An 18,735-nucleotide genomic window follows, 5' to 3' on the forward strand; every position below is an offset into this window, starting at 1 on the left:
AAGCAATAAGCTTCAATGAAGGTGTGCTCATTGAAATATTCCCCTACTGTCAAAATGTTACAGTACAGTCAGATCAGAACTGGTCCAGTTCATAGCAAGTTTAAACTGAGAGAGAGATTTTCATGTAGCTGGAATTGGACAGTAGCGTATCCATCCCACACCCAAATGGAGGTGAGGAGACGCCAAACAGCTCAATGGTGGCTGACTGTGCTAAGTTGGCATGGAATGCTGATTTGCTTTGGGGAGTGGGGTGGAATGAATCATAGAATCATAGGACTGTAGAGTTGGAAGGGACTATGCAGGTCACCTAGTCCAAACCCCTGCAATGCATTTTTTTTTTTTTTTTTTGCCTAAGGTGGGGCTTAAACTCACAACCCTAGGATTAAAAGTCTCATGCTCCGCCATCTGAGCTATGAATGAAATGGCTGGATCCCTGAAGAGTAAAACTACAGGTTGCAGTATTTTGTTGCAGGGCCCACTTATGCCATCTTAGTATCTCTCTCTTTCAGAGTTGCCCCTTTTCTGTTTTAATCTTCTGCCATAACCATCCATATAAGTTTCTTCTTAAAGATGAAAGTAGTGGAGCCTCCCTTGCAGAGCAGGGTAGCTCTAATGGGCTATAACGTTTCCCGATTTTAATTAGATCCATCCCAATAAATCTGAGAAAATGCAGAGGTAATAATAATAATCCAAAGACTCAGGTGATTCTTTAAAACAGTAAATTCCCACCTGTTTCAAACTTGCCCGGATTGCTCTTTGGGGGAAATTTAAATTATAGTAGGCTTTGAACCCATTCTATTCTGTCATATTCCTTTTTCTGTGGAGAGACTGGCAGTTTTAAGCAAGTCTCAGCTGTTATGATTGAGAGCTACAGCCTCAGAACAAATCTTTAAATAACAAATAGTAAGAGATGTTCAGCAGTGGAACAGACTCCCATGAGAGGTGGTGGACTCTCCTTCCGTGGAGGCAGAGGTTGGATGGCCAACTGTCATGGATGCTTTGTTGAGATTGCTGCACAGCAGGGGGTTGACCCTTGGGGTCCCTTCCATTGCTACAATATTGTGCAAATATTGTTGCAAATATTGTTGCAAATATTGTTGCACCTTTAAGCAGAAACAGAGGGACACACATGAATTAGAACAGATTGTCTTGAATCAAATATCAAAAAGGAACATTACAGGTGGTGTTCTCTTTATAGTCTTTTAAGACCAGGTTCCCAGAAGGCACACTTTAATTACTTAAATTTAACCATGGGAAGAAAATTGATCACTTAGATCAGGCATGGCCAAACTTGGACCTCCAGATGTTTTGGGACTACAACTCACATCATCCCTAGCTAGCAGGACCAGTGGTCAAGGATGATAGGAACTGTAGTCCCAAAACATTGGGAGGGCCAAGTTTGGCCATGGCTGACCTAGTTAAAGTTCACTGTTCTTTGGTGATAGTTGCAGTGGAAACTGGGAAACATTACAATAACATTGCAATGAATGGGTTACTGTCTGTATTAATATGGGAAGACAGACTATGAGCTTGGCATTTCCATTGCAGCTTCGAGCAAAGATTGCACTGAAGAAGCCTTTTACGATAGAAGGAAAATGACACTTTTATCTAGCAATAAGTTGTCCAAACTTTAAACAACAGTTGGAAGCATACTGCATTTTCCAGTATGAAAGTGAAATTTGTATAGAACAGCTGAGCACAACTTGTGGCCCATTAAACCAAATGGAGCTTGTCAAGTATTAGTAGCTTGGCCTGCTAGGTGTTTGAGACAGTCCATGTTTTTGCAATTCCAGACAAGTGGCAAAGCAGTAAGCTCACTGAGCCCCTGGTGTGATGCTCTACTTGGCTAGTGGGCTGAATTTGACTTGTAGAGTTGCACTGTGTTAGTTTGGAGTGGAATACAGAATAGTCGGAGAGCAGCAGGGGGCAGCGGTAGGGATCCTGACGGTATGTCTGCTCCCCATATCGCACTAGCACAAAGGAAAAATGGGGGGGGGGGGACTTGGATAAAAGGATGCTAATGGAAGAAAAGTCTAGTGTTGATTTGTGAGCAATCATGTCCTAAATATAATGGTGGCAGGGATTTTTGAACTTTCCAGAAAAAAAGTTTGCTTCGTTCATATCCTTTAAGAAGATTATGACATCAGGCTTTAGGCCTTATTTTTAAAAAATTTAAATAAGGCATGGTGTCGAGACTTCCAGGAACTGGGTCTTTCATCACCACGTCAGCATAACTTAGCATAATCACTATGGTAAATAAGTGGTGCTGGCCTATTGATTTCAGAGAAGGCATGACTGCCAAGAGAAACTGAATCTGAATTAGTAAAAAAAGAGAGAAGTGTTCTATTAAACATTTCCACACCTTAAACTGTAATGCTAACAGATGGGGGAGAGGAGCATCCATTCTGTTAAAAGTGTGCATTTACATTCAGGTTATTCACTTTTAACTAAATAAGTGCAATGAGACCAACCAAACAGCCGTTTCCCACCTTGATCTTCAAAACTAGTCACACTTGGCACAGAATCCAAGACGGGTTGATACTGACTTCCTTGTCACTTCATTTCTCTGAGCCATAGTGGGCTTGAATGAACACTCTCTTGTACCTACCGCAAGAGCAGTTTCAACCTCCAGGGATAATCAAAACACAATGTTCTTGTTCCATGCCTGCGTCTTGGCTAATCTGCCCTGTTGCGCCACTGTGCCCATTTCTGTCTGTGGTGTGTGCATAAATGGGTTTGTAGATCAGCCATCTTGTGTGCACCTCTCCATATGGGAGTCCTGGATTTGCCAGTTGTGCCCCATGCACTCTAGATCTGGTGGGATATTGTGTGCCAGGAGACCTTGTTTATTTGCGCATAACATCCCCACAGCGTGTGGAGGGAGGAGCATGGGATCCGGGTGTGTGTACATGCCATTTCTACAGTCATGCAGTTGCTCCTTTAAGTTGAAAAAAAAACCCAAAACAACTTTGCAAATAAGTTGTAACTGAATATTTAATTTCCCCACACAGAAGACAGTTTTATCAAGGTTTTAGGTTATTTCATACCACTGATGAACAAATAGGCATTTTTGATTTAATCGGCATCTAGAAGTAGGCGGTGGTTATGTCTAATGAGAACAAAACAAAGATAAGCTTCAAGGATGTTTCTCTGAAATTATAACATTACCAAATAACATGTCTTTTGCTTTTGAAGCTGGGTTTCTGAAAAGGAAGTGTTTTATCTTTATGCAGAGCAGGAAAAGCATCATTTACCCTATAATATTTAACTGCTCCACTCATCTGCTCTTTTTAAGATTAAAATTACAGGCCCCCAGATTGCAAGTTTTGCTATTTGTTTTCTTTTGATTGCTGCCTTTGGCTCCTTAGTGAACTTCATCAGCAGCACTGTGGGTAACTGTAAAGAATTCTGTGGGACTCTCTATTAAGCACCACAGCATTCCACAAAAATGACAAAATTCACTCAGAATTTATTTTTTAAAAATCTTTCCTAAGCAATTTCCCACAACATGCCCCCACTTTTTAAATTGCATGCAGAAAAAGGTTGACTATTACCATGCTTTGCCTCTCAGGTTCCTGTTTTTCTTCCTGTTAAGACTATAGAAAATAATGAAGTGGAATTCAGAACAATTATTTTGCCAGCTCTTGTATCTATTATTCTTTTGGCCCCATTTTTCTGTGCAACTTCCCCCCCACACCAAAAAAACATAGCTTGCAAGTTAATACTTTATAAGATGTTTATTTTCTTCCATTTAGCCAAATAACTCAGATATTAACATTGGATAGTGTTTAGATTTCACTACCATTTGAACTATATATTTTACTGATGCAGACGGATGAAAATAAACAGCTTGTAACATATAGAGTTACAGGCTGTGAGTCTATGTGGATTTAGGGGAGCCTGTGATGGATTAAGGGTTTGCAATGGATTCATTTTCACTAACTCAGTTAAAATAACTATGTAATCATTATTTGTGCTTAGTTTGAGATTCATTTTCATAATTTACCAAGGGATTTGTCTGCATACATTTTGATGCTTAATGGCCCTCAATTGATTGAAGTTCCTTTTCAAGAAATGGTACACACAAAATAGCAAAATTGCTTGATAATGAGACAGCAGTAAAACCCAATTGTACCAAAAAAAAAAAAAAAAAGGTTTATGTGAAGCAAATGTGAAAAATGTCTCTCTCTCTTTTGCTTTTAAAAGAGCCATAGATACATATTCAATCCGTTCTAGAGGGGATTTAACAGTGCTTGTAGTACATGGTGTTCTAAATGTCTCACATATACATTTGTTGCTGTGAATTCAAACGCTGCACACACACAAATATCTGTAAAGATGCAAGATTAAATTTTCCATTGCCACTTTTACAGATAACAGCCCGCCGACAATGGAAACATATTTATGATGAATTAGGTGGTAACCCTGGGAGCACAAGTGCAGCCACGTGTACTCGTAGACATTATGAAAGGTAAGATAACAAATATGAAATGCTTGTTTAATAAAGGAGAAAAATTAATTTGAAGGGACTTCAAAGCCTTTTGTAAAGAAATGGGGACAGAGAGGGGGGAGAGGCAAGAAGGCCTCTTACAAAAGGCACAGCAAATATTCCATCACCAGTTTAGTCCTGTAATATGCTGTAATTTAAACCAGTGTGTGTCTCCGATTGCAAAGCAAATAAATCGGGGGATCTGATTCCTTTCTTCTTCATACCTTGTTTTACCAAAGCTTCTATAATATAGAAGCTGTAACTGATGAGCAAAACAGATGATAGTTTGATGATGGACAAAATGATCATATCTTATCTGCTTTGGCTGGGTTTTGTTGTTGTTTGTTTTTTTGTCTTTTAAAAACCACTCTGCAGATAAATGCAAATAAAGCAATGTATGGCTGTCTTCAGATTAGTGGGATGTTCCCATTATAAGTCACGGGGGAAAAAACATTTCTTCCATATTCCTTTAATGTTTTCTTCTCTCCTTTCTTCTTGCAGCTGACAACCATTTATCTTTCTAAAGTGCAGCAGAGTTGCTGTTTTATAAACATTGATTTTGTACCCTTTCTGAGTTAATAATAGTTTCCAAAGGTTGGGTATCCAGCGTACATCGGATAACATGATACGGTTGTGATGCTTCCTTAAAAGAATTTTGAGAAAATACGGCCATTAATAAAATATGTGTGCTTTCAAGCTCTGAAATGAGCAATATGATCTCATGCTCCAGATCACTAACTAGTTTCCTGTAGGGGCCAAGAGAGTGTTTGTTTATCACCATCTTACAGCATTGCAATGCTTTTTTGACATACGTTGAACATACGTGTCTTTTCTAAAGTGTTAACTGCTAGCCAGACTGAAAGAAGTGAGGTGCCAGCCATATTCTGTATAGGACTATTGTTCACTTTAAATTCCAGAGTGAAAATCTGATTAGTCTTACAGGTAGGTAAGTAAATGTCTTCTAGCGTGGGAGCTTGGATGGAACTGTACAAATTATGGACAGTCCACATTAAGAGTTGGCCGTTCTCAGTTGATCCCACTGAATAATATGAGTCAAAGTAAACAGACTCTTTGGATCATAGCCAGTGAGCACAGTTTAGAGAATTTTAGTTTAGGCAAGTCCCATTAAATCCAGTGGAGGTTAGCTGGTTCCTTGTCACCTTGATTTCCGTGGGATTTTGCCTCGCTTGGGAGGCAAAGAACATGGCTTGGGAGAAAAAGAACATAGTGTGGTATCCAACTAAGTCATACTCAAGGGTAGACCCATTGAAATCAATGGACTCGACTAATTTAAGTGCATTAATTAAAATTTGGCTATAACTCAATTGCATACAAACCGCCTTTAGCAATCTCCCTATACAGGAGAGGCAGTGTTAGTGCCCACATGGAAGGTGACTGCTGTGAGGGACATTTGAGTGTACAGTAGTCTCCATTTCAGGATCAATCGACAAGTTATGTTAAGCACATTTTTTTTAAAAAAAGCATGCTTCATTGGCCACCTAGTTTTTGAGAAAAAGCAGCTACGCGGAGAGGCAAATAGTAGCCAAGGTGTCGATGTCACCCTGATGTTTGGCCCCGTTCCAGATTGTGGCCTTGATTGCTTTTTCTGGAAGAAGAAAAAAAGTGGCCATGGAAACACACTTTGTGGTTTTAATGCAATCTTTGATACTCATTGCAAATCAGTGGCTGGTGTAGCGGGCAGAGGAAGGGTTGATTGGTCCAAATACCCTCTCACCCCGCAATAGATAATGAGTGGAGCATGAATTTCCCCTGATCATGCCAGGATGCGTTTGTGGGGCAAAGGATGTCTGGCCACGCCTAGAATTCTTTCTCCCAGACTTTGGCACTTCTGTTCTTGTTACTCATGCTTCCGTTCTCTTGCTGTGTGAGAACTGGGAACAAAGAAATGGGCTTGTTGGTGCTGTTGCTTCTGTGAATTGGACCCTACCTTTCTCAGACAGGAATATTAACTTTACAGGTGAACGTTTTCTGGCTTCTTGATGTCTCTTGGTTTCTGCTCCCCACCCCCACCCCCATCAACAGAAGTTTGCATTTCAGGCAGGTTTTCCTAAAGTGGTAGCTAAGTTAGCTGCAGTTTTCACACTTCAGTTAAGCAGCATAAGGCCTACTTTGTAGATGAGACCGGATTTAAAATGTAATAGGAAATTTGGAAAGAAATTGGGAGGCCTTGCCTAGCAACATTAGATGGCATTTTGCAAAATGTTTTGAATAAACTATTAGAAAGAAAGGCCATTGGATCCATTTGTCTAGGTTGCAGAACTCTTCTTTTTCAGTGAAAGCAGTTGTAAACAAACAAAATTGGCAGAAGTTGACTGGCACCTAAAAACTGTATTAGCAGTTGAGTTGCAGTTGACACAGTTTTCTGCAGGTTTGATTTATCCGTTAGTAACAATTTGGGCTAGATGGGAACAGTACTGTGGCTCAAGCATGCTTTGCACCCTCCATATCTCACGTGTAATCCACGCTGTTTTTAACAAATGGATAGAAGGATATCTCAGTTGGTAGAGCATGAGACCCTTATCCTCAGGGTTGTGGGTTTGAGCCCCATGCTCAGTGAAAGATTCCTGCATTAAAGGGGGCTGGACTAGATGATCGCCATGACCCCTTCCAACTCTACTATTCTATGATTCTATGATCTCAGGTGTCAGGACTAGGAAGGGATCAGCCTGAGATGCTGAAGAGCTGCTACTAGTAGAAAATGACAGTGACAGGGAAGATGGCCTGACATGAAAAAGCGCTCTCTGTTGGCTCCCCTTTCAAAAATCAGTGTGTGCTCCCCCTTTCAAATAAAGAAGGGCTAAGCATGATTTCAGTGCGTTATTGACATATTTGGTTTTTTTAATTGCAAGTGGCTCACTTCCAGTAAACATTTTCATTTTTAAAACAAAGTGTTGTTGCCAGTGGGTTCACTAAGTGTTATTTTGGATATGCATTCTAAGCGTCCTTTTGCCTTATTAATGAGTGCAATAATGCAAGCGCTGGTTGCTTTGAGCCGAGAATCAATGGATGTTTTTATTTAAAGCATAGCAGGAATCATATAATGCCCATGAATGCATTATTGTCGCTGTAGGGCTGGCTGGTCTAAACCTGCCTCTCTGATTGGTTTAAATCAAATCAGTCCAAGCACTTCATAAAAATGTCCTTGTCAGCCCAGTTTGTCTTGCAAACCTATTCATCTCTTTCAGTTTTTAATATTAGTACCAGCTCTTGGCAATAGTCCATTAGTACTGTACTTAATTGCTCATGTTACAGATGATTACCAATATAAAAAGCATTAATGTTTTCCCATTGTGGAGCTGTTGCTATGTACGTGACTCAACACATACAAAGTGTGCAAGTTGTTATTATTTTGATCAGGAGGCTACAGTTCTTGTAAATTACAGTGGCTGATCACATAAAGTAAAGACAGTATGGGCTGGCTTTAGTACCGCAGCAACACAAACCTGGATTTCTGATTTGTGCACAGTCAGGATCCTGCATTTCTATGTTAGGTCATCTGGGATTTAGAAATCATTGAAAATTGTCAGTTTTCTCATAGAACAGTGTTCTTTGCAATGTGTTCTAAGGATATTGATATCAGATGAGATGCAGTTTTCACTCAATGCCAGTGAAAGTGAGTCAGGGGTTGGTTTGTTTTTCACCCCTGCGCAAAATACGCAATGGATGATTTTAGTTTCCCTGAGTAAATAGAGAATGATGCTGTAAATGAGCAGGAAGTTGTGGTTTTTGTTAGGGAACACACACACACACACACACACACACACACACATCATGATGTGTTTGTGATATTACATTTCCTAAACAAAATGTGATTAAAAAGGAAACGGACTACACATTAAGGTTATGTCTTCTTCTATAAATTGACTGTTCAGGAAGGTCCACTCCTCACACCCTTCACTGATTGTGTATTCCCTTCCAGAGAAGTAAATCTGAAAAGTTGTAACTCCACCTGACAGAGAGTATTGAGATTACTACTAGAGATGCCAAAGCTCAAGAATGGTTTAAGGAAAGCTAGTAAACACACACACACACACACACACCTCTACAACATAGGCACATCCACATATTAGATTCTCTTTCTTTTCCTATCCTAGGATAGTTAAAATGTATGAAAGGCGAAACTCAAAATCCATTTGAGCCATTTTCCTGGCAGCAGACACCCAATAGCCTGCCGCCCCTCAATTTCTGGTTGGAGAAACTCACAGAGTTATCTCCCATTGAGAACAAAAATGTAGTTTAGCCATGCACACTTCTTTCAACTTTGAAGAGCAACTGCCAGAAGAGATCAGGGCTGCAGCACATGGGGTGGTTTGAACCCTTTCTCCCTGCACTGTGGTCCCAATGGAAACCCTTCTCCCTAACCCCTAAAAGCTGCTGTTGGTGCAAATGATAGCTTCTTTCCTGGGACAAATATCAGCTATGGGAGAGGAATTTCATCAGGTTAAACCGCTCTCTTCATACTCTGCAATCTAATTCTTGATCATACACAGAGTTGCAGTTTAACACTGAAAAAAGAAGCATGCAACATCATACTGCACGTTTAAGGTAACTTGCAATTTGGGCCTTAAAGGTAAAGGTAAAGGTACCCCTGCCCGTACGGGCCAGTCTTGACAGACTCTGGGGTTGTGCGCCCATCTCACTTAAGAGGCCAGGGGCCAGCGCTGTCCGGAGACACTTCCGGGTCACGTGGCCAGCGTGACATCGCTGCTCTGGCGAGCCAGAGCCGCACACGGAAACGCCGTTTACCTTCCCGCTGGTAAGCGGTCCCTATTTATCTACTTGCACCTGGAGGTGCTTTCGAACTGCTAGGTTGGCAGGCGCTGGGACTGAGCAGCGGGAGCGCACCCCGCCGCAGGGATTCGAACCGCCGACCTTTCGATCGGCAAGTCCTAGGCACTGAGGCTTTAACCCACAGCGCCACCTGCGTCCCCTCAATTTGGGCCTTATGACAGCTATATTCTCATTTGAAGCTCCCTGCTCTGATCTTTATTTCCTGTCAGTTCCCCACCCACCCTTAAAGGGACAGATACCTCTTCTACAACATCATTTTGTATAGGACATTGCAGACTTTGTGTCTCAGTGTCAAACTTTAGTCATAAAAATGTTGTTTTTAAGACGTCTTAGTAATCAGGGTATCTTGGACTACTTGAATTCCAAATGTCTGCTTTCTGTCTGTTACTGACCATTTTTTATATTCAGTGACAGCCGTGTCAAAATTGTTAGGATACTTCCCAGCAGAACTGAAACCTGCTAGGCATATACTCCATAATGTTGTGACGTCTATTGTACAAAACCCATGGCATCATCGTACAATAGCCAGCATTTAAGCAAGGAGTACATCACACGCAAGTGATAGGTTGCACATTTGAACTTGCTGAAGTGTGAAGTCACAACAATCCACGCATGCAGCAGAACCAGAGGGCTGTTAGATCTTTCCCTTCACATGTTTCCATGGTTCCACATATTTTTTGAATTACATTTATATCCCACCATTTCCTTCAAGGAGCTCAAAGTGGCATACGTGGTTCTCTCCTTCTCCATGTTATCCTCACAGTGACCCACTGGAGGTAGGTTAGGTTGTCAGACAGTGATTGGCCCAAGTTGTGTTCACTACTTCATTAATCCAAATATTTAAATATAATGTCAGTTGTGGAATCAGAATGTTCGTGCATATGTGTGTTTTCCTTATCCCAAACAAATACATTTAAAATCCAGGTAGAGCAACAGGGCACTTATTTACATGTCAAAATGAGAATTTTTACATATTGCAGATAAGTAAGCCAACAAAAGCCGCAACAAACAGATCTAACACTGTCATAGATGTTACAACTTTAACCTGAGGGCTAAACTCTGTGACTCTTCTACCTCCTAGGTAATACAGCTGACGACCGATTTTGAATTATATTGAATTGAGCTTCAGGTGGTCTTTCCTATATTTAACTGAGCTCTCAAGCTGATGCTGCACCACTTGTGGTTGCCCCTCCCTCTGTCCAATACTTTAGCAACATTTAGTGTGTCATGCCAAAGATTTAATAGTTTTGGTCAAGAATGAATGTCTAATCTGTTGTTTTACTTGGGATTTCAATTTTATTTTAATTCTATAACCAAAACTGTCAATAACTAAACAATAACTAAGGGACACAGGTGGCGCTGTGGTCTAAACCACAGAGCCTAGGGCCTGCCAATCAGAAGGTCGGCGGTTCAAATCCCCGCGACGGGGTGAGCTCCCGTTGCTCGGTCCCTGCTCCTGCCCACCTAGCAGTTTGAAAGCACGTCAAAGTGAAAGTAGATAAATAGGTACCACTCCGGCTGGAAGGTAAATGATGTTTCTGTGCGCTGCTCTGGTTCGCCAGAAGCGGCTTAGTCATGCTGGCCACATGACCTGTCTGCGGACAAACACCGGCTCCCTCGGCCAGTAAAGCGAAATGAGTACCGCAACCCCAGAGTCGTCCGTGACTGGACTTAACAGTCAGGGGTCCCTTTTCCTTTACCTAAACAATAACTAAATAACTAAACTCGCTGAATCAATTCAAAATTGTATGTCACTGATTCAGTAAATTGTGGTGGCAGTTGTATAATTTAAGAAAAAGCCCCATTGTGAACTCAGAGGGACTGGCCTCTAAGAAATAATATATAAGACTCTGTGGTGACCATGTGAGTAGGAAGGAAGAAAAAGAGCTTAGGTATACTATGCATGTAGATTGTAGGAGTTGGATGTCAATGGATGGCATTGGAGTCTTTACTTCCACCATCTGGAATACCTTGCGAGAAGCTTGCTTTCAGTGAAAAATGTTTAGGTGTGTGTATGGATGATGTAATTGAGATGTAAATAAAAATGTAGAACTGAACCAAATATTTGTAAATATTCACATTTGCCAGTTCTTCCATTCTAATTCTGAAAGCATGCGTTTGCCCTTGTAATTTCAGTTTGTATTTTGAATGGTTTTCCCCTCAAAACTCAAGTGCTTTCGACTTTGGCATCTCTTGATTTGAGTTGGCAGGCCTCAGAAATGAAAACTGATCAGCAGAAGCTGTCAGATGCTAAATACCATTGCATGCCAACTATCAAATAGTGTCAAACACCATTGCATAACAACTGTGAAACACCAATATTAAATACCATTGCATGCCAGTTATCAAATACTAAATACCATTGCATCCCAACTAGCAAAAGCTGTCCAACACCATCTGTCAAATTTGAAAGATTGAAATAAAATCTCAGACTCAAATGTATTATACAGAAATCAAATACCATAGGACTTAAAATAAAAATATCAGATATTTGATAAGCATTACAATATTCAGAGAACATGCGAGTATAGAGCTGTATACAAATTCTAATAGCAATAATAATTTGCAGACCCAAATTCTGAGGAGTGTTTTTTGAAACTTTATTGTTTGTTTGTTTGTAGACAACACTTTTTTAAAAAAAATAAATACAATTTCAGCTCTCTTTAAAAAAAAAAAGTCCATGTCAGCAAAGACCATGAAGTCTTGGTTCTGTCAGTCTGATGTATTTTCTAACCCGAACTCATAAAGGAGCCTGGTTAGCCTTGGTTTCCCCTATAATTTCATAAGAGAATTTCTTGGTTTTCTGCATTCAATTTTTCCACAGTAAAGTTTTAAGATGACTTCTGGGTGTGGGTGGGTGTCCTTAGTTGATGGTTAATACATTATCTTATTTGTCTAAATTTAGACAACCTTTCTTTCCTGTTTCTTCACTATACTTCAATCCCCCAAACTTGGGAAACATAAGCTCTGCTAAGTCTTTTTTTTTTTTACAGGACAATAAAGTATTTTTCATCTCATGCAGCCCATCCATCCATCCCATAAGGGGAGGGGGGAGAGAGAGAGAGAAAGAAAGAGAGAGAAACTGGTACCTTTGAATATTATCTCTTTCCATGCTATCAAAATTCTCTTCCTCTCATCTCCTCTAGTGCTTTGTGAAATTTCTTCCACTTTGGGACAAGTTGGAATAGTCATTCACATTGGGATGGTTATTTTCCTTTCTTACATTCTCTAATAAGCAGCGATGTCAGTTAACAATGTTGACATTTAAAATATCATAGGCATCTGGATTAGAGTCTATTGAAATGAATGGGGCACTTGACACCTTAAAGCTATTGTTACAGACTCCCTGCATTCTCAGACAGATGGTCCTTTTTATTGGTTACACTGATTCCTTGGTTTAAAAGGCCTCATTCCACAGCCATAACAGCAAGAGGTTTATTATATTTTAAAATGTAACCTGATACTTTAGAGAACAAGTCAGAGGCCTTTCTGCAGCCTTACGGCTGCTGGGTCTTCATGCTCCTTAAAAACTATGGATCCTGTCTTGGTCTTAAATCAGTCATTTGTAATGTATCTGAACAGTTCAAATGCTTGCTTTTACAGAACAAAAAAATGTCCAGCTGAAGTGCCCGTAAGATTATTTCATGAGGGGAAAAAACACATCTCATATTTCAATATCCCCATCCTGATAATATGAAAAGCGAAATCTATTTTTACTCACAAAACCAAGTTAGGTCAAAATAAGGCATTGGAAGCAGGTTCCTGAAACAGCTGTAAAGACATATACATATGCTGTGAGGAAATTTCATACACAAGAGAGTCCAATAGTCCAACCAAAATGTTATTTGTTTTTCTTTTCTTTGCTTAAAGTATTTAGAGAGAACTTTGTAGAAGTGTGTACATTTCAGGAGCATCTGTAAGCACTAACATCCTGTCCAGAGGGGCAATAGAGGGGCAACCTATTATACTATCTATCTAAAAAATGTTTTAGTTCCCTTCACTAAAGGTTGTAATTAATAGGAGGTTTGGGGTTCAGGTTGTTGAAAACATCCCAAGGCAAAAATTAACCAGGTCTTGTTCCATACTGGAAACTTCAGCTAGTTTTTGTTTAACCAAAAAGAAAGCAAGAAAGCACCAAATAAAAGATTTTTCTTTTGCTAGAGCAATTCTCTCCCCCACTCTCCTGTGTTTCTTCTAGGAAGTAAATTTGCTCAGAAGTAAGCCTCGCTGAGTTTAATGGGACTTAAAAGGTAAAGGTACCCCTGCCCGTACGGGCCAGTTTTGACAGACTCTAGGGTTGTACGCCCATCTCACTTAAGGGGCTGGGAGCCAGCGCTGTCCGGAGACACTTCCGGGTCACGTGGCCAGCGTGACAAGCTGCTCTGGCGAGCCGGCACCAGCGCAGCACACGGAAACGCCGTTTACCTTCCCGCTATAAAGCGGTACCTATTTATCTACTTGCACTTAAGGGTGCTTTCGAACTGCTAGATGGGCAGGACTTATGCCCAAACAAATGAGAATAAGACTGCTGCCTAAATTTATTTGTATTGGCCATTGGGAATAACAAAACAGAAGTAAAGTTCAGAGACATAAAGCCATTTTTGTACAACAGAACTGCCATCTGTGGTACATGACGGTCATATATTAAATAAGAGTGAAAAAGGCATTGTTAGGTTGTGGGTTGACATAGCAGACGACACAGCGATTTCTCCAAAGCCGCTCTTTATTTTGTAAGCTGGAATAGAACTGACAGCAAACAGCTCAGCCGGCCTGCTTTTATAGGCAGCCGGCTGTCAACATTGTAGCAACAACAACCCAGAGTTTCCCGCCTAAAATAACTGACGTGGACCTGAGTGAAAACTGTCTACAGTATCCCCCTGCTGGCTCAGGGTGAAACCTCACTACATAACAGGCATAATATAACAGGAGAAGATGCAACAGTTTTCTTCCCTTACAATATGGGCTTCTCCCGTTTCACAGTCTGCATGATATACTTGCATACCAGCAAATCAGATGCTAGATCAGCCAGTCTTGCTCCTCTCCACATGCGTGCCTTTTTTATTTTTCATAGAGCCATATGTATATTTATCCATTTATATATTCATCTGTCCCCTTTTAAACAAACATAAATATTTAAAAACAGCTTCAAAACTGCTTCAGGGATTTTTGGGGGGTGTGAGGAGTAAGTGGACAGTTGATCCTCATTCAAATGCCGCCATATTGATAAAACTATACAAACAGCAGCTCATCTTGCGTCAGAAGACAGTAACCAGTCTGCAAATGAAGGAAACCTCCACCGTTCCCATAGTGGTCCGTTTGTACAGACCCAAATGTAACTTAAAATCTTATTAACTAAAATAGTAATTATTGATCACCTCAGGCCTGTAGTAGTACTTGAACTGACTTTTGGCAGCAGGGCCTCTAACTGTCTCTAAGAAAACCTTTGCAATTTGTGAGTTTCATTGTGAGTTTTCCACCAAGCGAGAGTTTGAGAATCAATTATTTGCCTTGGCATTTTTTCCTTCTTTGATAAATAACAAGAGGGTTTCTACTTATATTTCTGTCCTCAGGGCTTTATCATTAAGATTAAATAACTGTACTCTCAAGCATGCCACTGAACAAACATCTTTTCAATTATGTGAGTAATGGATGCTTTAACAAAAGAACTATTGAAAAGTCTGAAAGCATGTTTCTCTCCCCCCCCCTTCCCCTCTAAACTAAAAATATTAAAATTAAAGTATCTAGTGACAGAAGAATGCCATTGTTTGCACCTTAAAGCAGATTCTTAATTCTCTAGTCAAAATGTCTTATGTGTGTTTGCAATACTTGTTCACAACTTGTTTTGTAGTTTTGAAAACTACCTGAAAGCCATTATCAAGAGAGGCACAAAGTGTGTTGTTTTAAAATGGAGGAGCCTTCTGGTGGTTTGTGCTCCAATGTTCTCCCGCCGCTTGTGTTTGAAGCTTCGTGGAATACAAGGGGTGCCTGCTCCTGGGGGCCGAGGCACTGCGGCTCCCTGATCTCTTTTTTGAAGGGGCCAGGCCCCTTCAAAATGTCCAGAGGGCCCTCCTCAATCCTCTGCAGAAGGTGGCACCTCTGGTGGAATAGGAATTGCGGGGTTGCGGGCATGAGGAGACACATCAGGTAATGTCCTTCGGATGAAAACATCCCCACCCACCCACAGGTTTGTACAGCAAGATAAAAATGTGCTGAAACACTACAGGGGTGAAACAACCTCACTGCTTTTTAAGCCTCTAATGTTTACATAGCTTAAGTCTCAAGAATAAGCTTTCCTCGTTAGCTTCTTTGTCTGAATATTGTGGGAAAATTGAAAATAGCCTTCGGATCATAACTGGATGCAGGCAGGATCTATGGAAGCCCAAGGACAGTGTTAGGTGAGGTTTTAGTGACTTTCCTTTCCATATATGCCGCCTTCCCATTTTTTGGTCGTATGTGAGGTACTTGGCAACCTTCCCTACTGGGTTTCGGTACAAGTCCCCGATTAAAGGAATAAAGAGAGCTTTCTGCAAGGAATGAGGTAGCATTGTTTGCGAACAAAGCAAAGCTGTGGTTGGTTTTGCCAGTAATGTACGTGTTTGATTTGAGCTACAGATCAGTACAAGTTCTCCTTGTGAATGAAGAAACTTATTTATATACGCACACAATCAAGGAATTTAAAACAAATAGCACACCTTCAGAATGTTAAGTTAGGTTGTGCTTTGGGAGCCATATTGAAGTTCTGAGCAGGAAAATTTTGCAAATACAATCTTCAGTATATGGTATTCAACCTCTTCTCTGCTGCAGCCACAGCAGGAAAGCTCGCAGCTTCTTGCTTCAGTTTGCTAGCTTAAGCAGCCACAATGCAAACGTGTTACGTATGAAAGTCCTAGTCATGCATACCTTCGATAAACACCCTTTATGTGTGGTAGGACGGCAGGATCAGGCATGGTGTGCGTACACACACTGGGCCTCTTATCTGTAGTCCGACAAAAGTAAGGCTAATAGCAGATGAGCCAAACTTGAAAAATAATGATTGATCTTCATGCATCAAATTACACATGTATGGATGCCTCATAGGCTTCATCTGCACTATACATGTAAAGCAGTGTTAGGTAAAAGTAAAGGGACCCCTGGCCATTAGGTCCAGTCTCGAACGACTCTAGGGTTGCAGCGCTTATCTTGCTTTACTGGCCAAGGGAGCCGGTGTACAGCTTCCAGGTCATGTGGCCAGTATGACCAAGCTGCTTCTGGCGAACCAGAGCAGCACACGGAAACATCATTTACCTTCCTGCTGGAGCGGTACCTATTGAGCTACTTGCACTTTGACGTGCTTTCAAACTGCTATGTGGGCAGGAGCAGGGACCGAGCAATGGGAGCTCACCCCATCGCAAGGATTCAAACCGCCAACCTTCTGATCGGCAAGCCCTAGGCTCTGTGGTTTAGACCACAGCTATCCCACTTTAAATAGTTATGACTTCCCCCAAAGAATTCTGGGAACTGTAGTCTGTTAAGGGTGTTTAGGAGACCCCTGTTCTCCCCCCAGAGCTACAGCTCCCAGTGTTTTTTTACACTCAGTCCCCTTTCCCAGGGAACTATGGGAATTGTAGCACTGTGAGGTGCATAGGTGGCCTAACAGCCCTCAGCACCCTTAACAAACCACAGTACCCAGGAGTCTTTAGGGGAAGTGGCATGATACTGCTTTATACATATAGTGCAGATGGAGGCATACTTTCTGTGCAAAAGTTCTGTGCAAAAGTTAAGTGCATCAATAAATATTCCCACCAAAATCAAGGGGAGTGAAAAATGCTTAGCTTTGATTGGCACCCCCGTGTTAGAAGCATATTAGGAGAGATATCATGTGCCATCTGTTAGCATGTCCTACTGAACATGAGTAATTCAGTATCCACGTTAGTGTGTACCCCCATCAACCTGATGTTATGGCTTGCAGTTGCAATGTGTGCTACCCTGATTCAAGCTGCAAGCTATAAATAGCAGGTTTACGAATGCATTCTACTACTTTCCTGATTCAGTATGGAATGGCACTTCCCTTGAGCTCATGCAGTACTGTGAAGATAGAATGTCTTTAAAATAGTGGTATACTTTCAGGTCAGTAGCTGGAACTAATATGAAGCGCTAAAGAAAGGCCAACATCTATCGCTTCAAACCTCCTTTACGAAAAACTGTCCTAGACAGAACATACACACATATGGAGGTGCCAGTATTATTGATCTGTTCTTAATCATCACCATTCTTCTTGATCATCTTAGAGTCCCCATCACTGTAGTGATCTTCACTAACTTGTTTTTATCGTAGAAAGACTCATGAAAGGGCAATGGTTACCAGGCAGGTTTCGTTTTCCTGCTTGTACTGCTGTTTTATAGAATCATGCAACTTCACCTCTGAAAAGGAATTGCCCACCCCCACTATTTCGCTCTGCACAGCTTGTTTGTGAAAATGGCCTCTTCAAAGTGCTTCAGAGGAAGCTAATGATGAATCAGTGTACCCATATTAGTACCATTGTCTTTTTAACTCTTGTTCCCCCCCTCAAAAAAAAAACAAAAAAAAACTCTGGAATATCTGGCGAGTTCCATATAGACTGTTGGAAACCTTTGTTTCTTTGTTGTGTTGTATTTTTTAGAGACTGAAGATATTTTTTTGCTAATTCAGTAACCCTATGAAGTAGATTGTTGCTGACCTGGTTCTGCAAGCAAGTAACTTGAGACTGAGATTTAGATTGCTTCCACACACCACTCCAGACCATAACTGACAAACAGAAAGCATAGCAGGGAGTTTCTAAGTAAAGAGGTATTTCTGTTGTTGTGGGAGTTTAGTTACTTCGCTGTTATGACACAAAAGTGGATGTAACCCCTGTAGCTGTCATGCAAGCCCAATTGGATTAGTTGTGACTAGAATGGATCCTGCCCCACAGCTTGTGGGAGATAAGCTCATTTGTGTGGGCTTTAAGCTCATTTGTGTGGAAATTCCTCTAGAGACCTGACTGAGGAAATCTTGACCAAGGAAACCTAGCAAAGACAGGATTCACCTGGAATTGGTTTGAGAGATTTTGGGGGGCTACATTTCTTACATTGCTATCAATATTCCTTTAATGATAAGAGTGTGGTACATCTTGGCTATTCTGCAGCAAGGATTGGTACGCTATAATTTCTGCCATTTTCCTAGCACCCCCTTTTTTATCAATTCAAACTATTGTCACTGTAAGAAAAGGGTGTTGTGACAATTGAATCATTCCTGTGAAAGATGATTATGTATTCCCTTAGATCTGAATCACTTAAGAAAGCCATTCATTGTCAATGGAAAACAAACTGGGTCCTTGAGGCTAATTTTTCGTCTCTAATGTGTCCATTGGTCTAAGCATGGGCGCATGGGCCATTTGCACATTAACCATGGAGAGGTATACCCACTGTTTGGATCCC

General features: G+C 40.9%; 2 protein-coding genes across 6 annotated transcripts in view; one reads left to right on the forward strand and one right to left on the reverse strand.

The window, feature by feature from the left end:
• The window catches only part of ARID5B (AT-rich interaction domain 5B), a 187,535-nt gene that overhangs the window by 150,092 nt on the left and 18,708 nt on the right, over positions 1-18,735 (forward strand). For all 5 annotated transcript variants that reach the window (XM_079975579.1, XM_079975578.1, XM_079975577.1 and 2 more), the window contains one exon: positions 4,374-4,471. In XM_079975579.1, coding sequence (XP_079831705.1) covers positions 4,374-4,471 — 98 coding nt within the window. The remainder of the gene's footprint in view (positions 1-4,373; positions 4,472-18,735) is intronic.
• The window catches only part of RTKN2 (rhotekin 2), a 70,997-nt gene continuing 64,228 nt past the window's right edge, over positions 11,967-18,735 (reverse strand). The window contains exon 14 of the transcript XR_013838693.1: positions 11,967-13,072. The gene's annotated coding sequence lies outside the window, so the exon portion shown is untranslated. The remainder of the gene's footprint in view (positions 13,073-18,735) is intronic.

Source organism: Podarcis cretensis (genome assembly GCF_951804945.1).
Source record: "Podarcis cretensis genome assembly, chromosome: 5".
In the NCBI taxonomy this organism is placed as follows: Eukaryota; Metazoa; Chordata; class Lepidosauria; order Squamata; family Lacertidae; genus Podarcis; species Podarcis cretensis.